The sequence below is a fragment of the Dipodomys ordii genome, unplaced genomic scaffold (assembly GCF_000151885.1).
Source record: "Dipodomys ordii isolate 6190 unplaced genomic scaffold, Dord_2.0 Scaffold14, whole genome shotgun sequence".
Classification (NCBI taxonomy): Eukaryota; Metazoa; Chordata; class Mammalia; order Rodentia; family Heteromyidae; genus Dipodomys; species Dipodomys ordii.
The window spans coordinates 16,469,289-16,472,463 of record NW_012267230.1 but is presented as its reverse complement, the minus strand read 5'-3'; the positions used below and the strand labels follow the sequence as shown (position 1 = coordinate 16,472,463).

At 51.9% G+C, this 3,175-nt stretch overlaps 1 protein-coding gene across 1 annotated transcript in view; it reads right to left on the bottom strand.

Moving 5' to 3' along the window:
• Luc7l (LUC7-like) overlaps positions 1-216 on the bottom strand; it is a 20,317-nt gene extending 20,101 nt beyond the window's left edge. The window contains exon 1 of the mRNA XM_013011631.1: positions 56-216. Within this exon, the coding sequence (XP_012867085.1) occupies positions 56-116 (61 nt within the window). The 5' untranslated portion in view covers positions 117-216. The remainder of the gene's footprint in view (positions 1-55) is intronic.
• Between the last annotated feature and the right edge of the window lie 2,959 nt (positions 217-3,175).

Sequence of the window (3,175 nt, the reverse complement as noted above, 5' to 3'; positions counted from 1 at the left end):
GGCCTCGTCCCACTCCCGCCCTCAGCCCCGCGCCTGGCCGGCCGCCCGCACTCACCGTCCCGCGCCGTGCCCATGAGCTGGTCGAGGAGGGCTCTCATCTGCGCCTGGGCGGACATGGTGGCCGGCGGGAACGGCCACAACAGCGTCTCTCAGGTGGACGACCGCAGCAGCGACGACGAGAGGCTGGTGGCGTCGGCTCCGAGCCCGCTCGGCCTTTTCGCCGTGGAGGGTGCCGGGAGGAAGTGCGTGGCGCGGGCGCGGCGCCTGCCGGGAAATGTAGTTCGGGGTGGGGCGCTGGCGGGCCGAGGGGCGGAGCTAAAACCCCAGTCCTGGTGACAAGAAAAGCCTTCAACTTTCTCTTGCTAGCCATGAAATTACCCCGACTTGCGTGTTTGCTTTGTCTTTAAAACAAAAATCATCTGAGGAGGCTTGGGGTTTTCTTGGAGGGAGACGTCTTCTCAATTCCAGCTCCTAATGGAAAAAGTATGCCAAAGTTGCCTCTGCCACTGGAATCTGGAAAGATAAAATGTGGGCTTTTGTGACCTACTTGTTCCAGCCCAACTCACTGGGACCCACAGCTGATTCTGAATATGTATGTTTCTGGCTTTTGTTTCTACATATTGTAGCGCTGCTGCGGAAAGGCAGAGAGATTGAGAAGGTTTCTCTTCCCAATTTTGGCTAAAACTCTAAAAACATTCTCTCCCCCCCCCCTTTTATATTTTATGCCTTCTTTTTTTGGTGAAGGCAAGGGACAGGACCTTGAACCAGGGCTTTTTTGCCAGGGACACCAATAATAAAATGAGGGTGCTAACTGGGCCTCTCATGACTTTGCAAGAGCAAATGAAATTAAATTAGAGCCTATGATGATTCCCTCTGTAAGTTCATGATCTTCCATTTAGAGGGTAAAAGGAAATGTGAAAACAATATTATGTTGCAATGGAGCTATAATGTGCATCTGGGTGTATAAATTGGGCATATTGCTGTTGACAGAATTGGGTTAGTCTGGCTCTTACTGTACCATCCACATTACCTTCATCTTTTACCTGAAGACAGGAACAAGTTTGCTAGGGAGTTTCCCCATTTTCATTTTCAACTCTCTCCCCCCAAAATACACAAATATTGTCTCCACAAAGCAGGGCATGTGATCTCTTTAATGCAAACTCAATTACAGAATGTCTTTCCATTTGTACTTAGAATAAAACTTGAACTCCTTTCTATAGGTAATTATTCTAAGAAATCTGGTCCCTTTGGGGCCATATCTCCTATGGATTCCACTCTGGATAAGACCATTAGGTGCTACTTCTGGTATTAAAACATCTTTGTAACATTGAAATTGGAAGTTTAAAAAGAAAGACATTCTAAGACTAGGAGGTAGGACACTGGTGGCTCATGCCTTTAATCATAGCTACTCAGAAGGTTGAGATCAGAGGATCCAGGTTCTGTTTTTTTTTGGTTATGGGGCTTGCACTCTGGGCCTGGGTGCTTTTCCTGTGCTCTTCAGCTCAAGGCGAGCGCTCTACTGCTTGAGCCACACCAACACTTCCAGTGTTTTAGTGGTTTGTTGGGGATAAGAGTATCAGGGAGTTTCCTGCCCAGGCTGGCTTTGAACTGTGATCCTCAGATCTCAGCCTCCTGAGTAACTAGGATTACAGGTGGAAGCCACTGGTGCCCGACTAGGATCCAGGTTTTGAAGCCAGCTCTGGAAGACAAATCCAAGAGACTCATCTTCAGCAAAAAGCTATAGCTCAAGTGGCAAAGCATCAGCCTTGAGCAAAAAAGCTAAGACTTAGTTGGGCAGTAATGTCTCACATCTGTAATCCTGGCTACTCAGAAGATTAAGATTTGAAGATCAGGTTCAAAGCCAGCTCAGACAGATAACTCTGAGACTTCTATTTGCAATTAACCAGTAAAATGACAGAAGGAGGGTAGGAATGTGGCTTTGTGGTGGAGTGCTTATCTAGCATGCATAAAGCCCTGGCTTCCATTCCTCAGAATCGAAGAGAAAAGAAACAGAAATGGCCCTGTGGCTCAAGTGGTAGAGCACTAAATGAGCACAGAAAGTCTCAGGGACAGTACTCAGGACTGGGAAAAAAAAAAAAAAAGCCAGAAGTGAAAACGTGGCTCAAATGGTAGAGCAGCAGGTTCAATGCCAGCCCAGGTAGGAAAGTCCGTGAGACTCATTTCCAACAACCCACTAAAAAAACGGAAATGGTGCTGTGGCTCAAGCAGTTATAAGTGCTTTTCCACTTCAGCCAAAAAGAGTTCAGGGACAGGGACAAGGCCCTAAGTTCAAGTCCTTAAAACACAACCCTTAAAACACAGACCAACATTCTGAGAGGGGACACCATGGGTAAAAAGTGCTTGAAGCCATCGCCGGTGGCTCACGCCTGACATCCTAGCTATTCAGGGGGCTGAGATCTGAGGATGGAGGTTCAAAGCCAGCCCGGGCAGTAAAAGTCGGTCGTGGGCCCTGAACTCTGGGCCTGGGCGCTGTCTCTCCGCTCTTCACTTGAGCCACAGCGCCACTTCTGGCTTTACTCTGCTTATGTGGTGCTGAGGAATCGAACCCAGGGCCTCATGCATGCAAGGCAAGCGCTCCACCACTGAGCCACCTTCCCAGCCTTCAGGGGACTCTTATCTCCAACAAACCACTAGAAAACCACCAGGAAAGCGGAGGTGGCGCTGTGGCTCCCGTGGTAGAGCGCTCACCTTGAGCTGGAGAGCTGAGGACAGCGCCCAGCCGAGATCGGGCCCACGACCGACAATAAATAAACAAATAACTGACGTGCTTGGAGCGATGCGCAGCCTGGAACAGAGGATCAGCCAAAGCGAGGCCCGGCGCCGCCGAGGACAGCCAGGGACGCGGGCGGGGCCGGAGAGGGGACCGCCGGAGCGGGCGCGGCCGAGGCCGCCAAAGGCGCTGCTCCCGCGGCTCCGCCCGAGCCGCAAGCCCAACCCTGGGCTGCTCCGGAACTTACGTCAGCTGATGGGCGGAATCGCTCAGACAACGCAGGCCAGAAGTGACGTAAAGAAGGCGGAACCTGGCAAGAGCCGGGTCCTGACGGGAGGGAGGGACACAGCTAAGGCTGGAGGAGGCGTGGCCTGGGGCGGAGGCGGGGCCGCCCAAGGGGCTCGGCTAACCTGGGAGGGGGCGGGCCCGTGGCGGAGGCGGGCC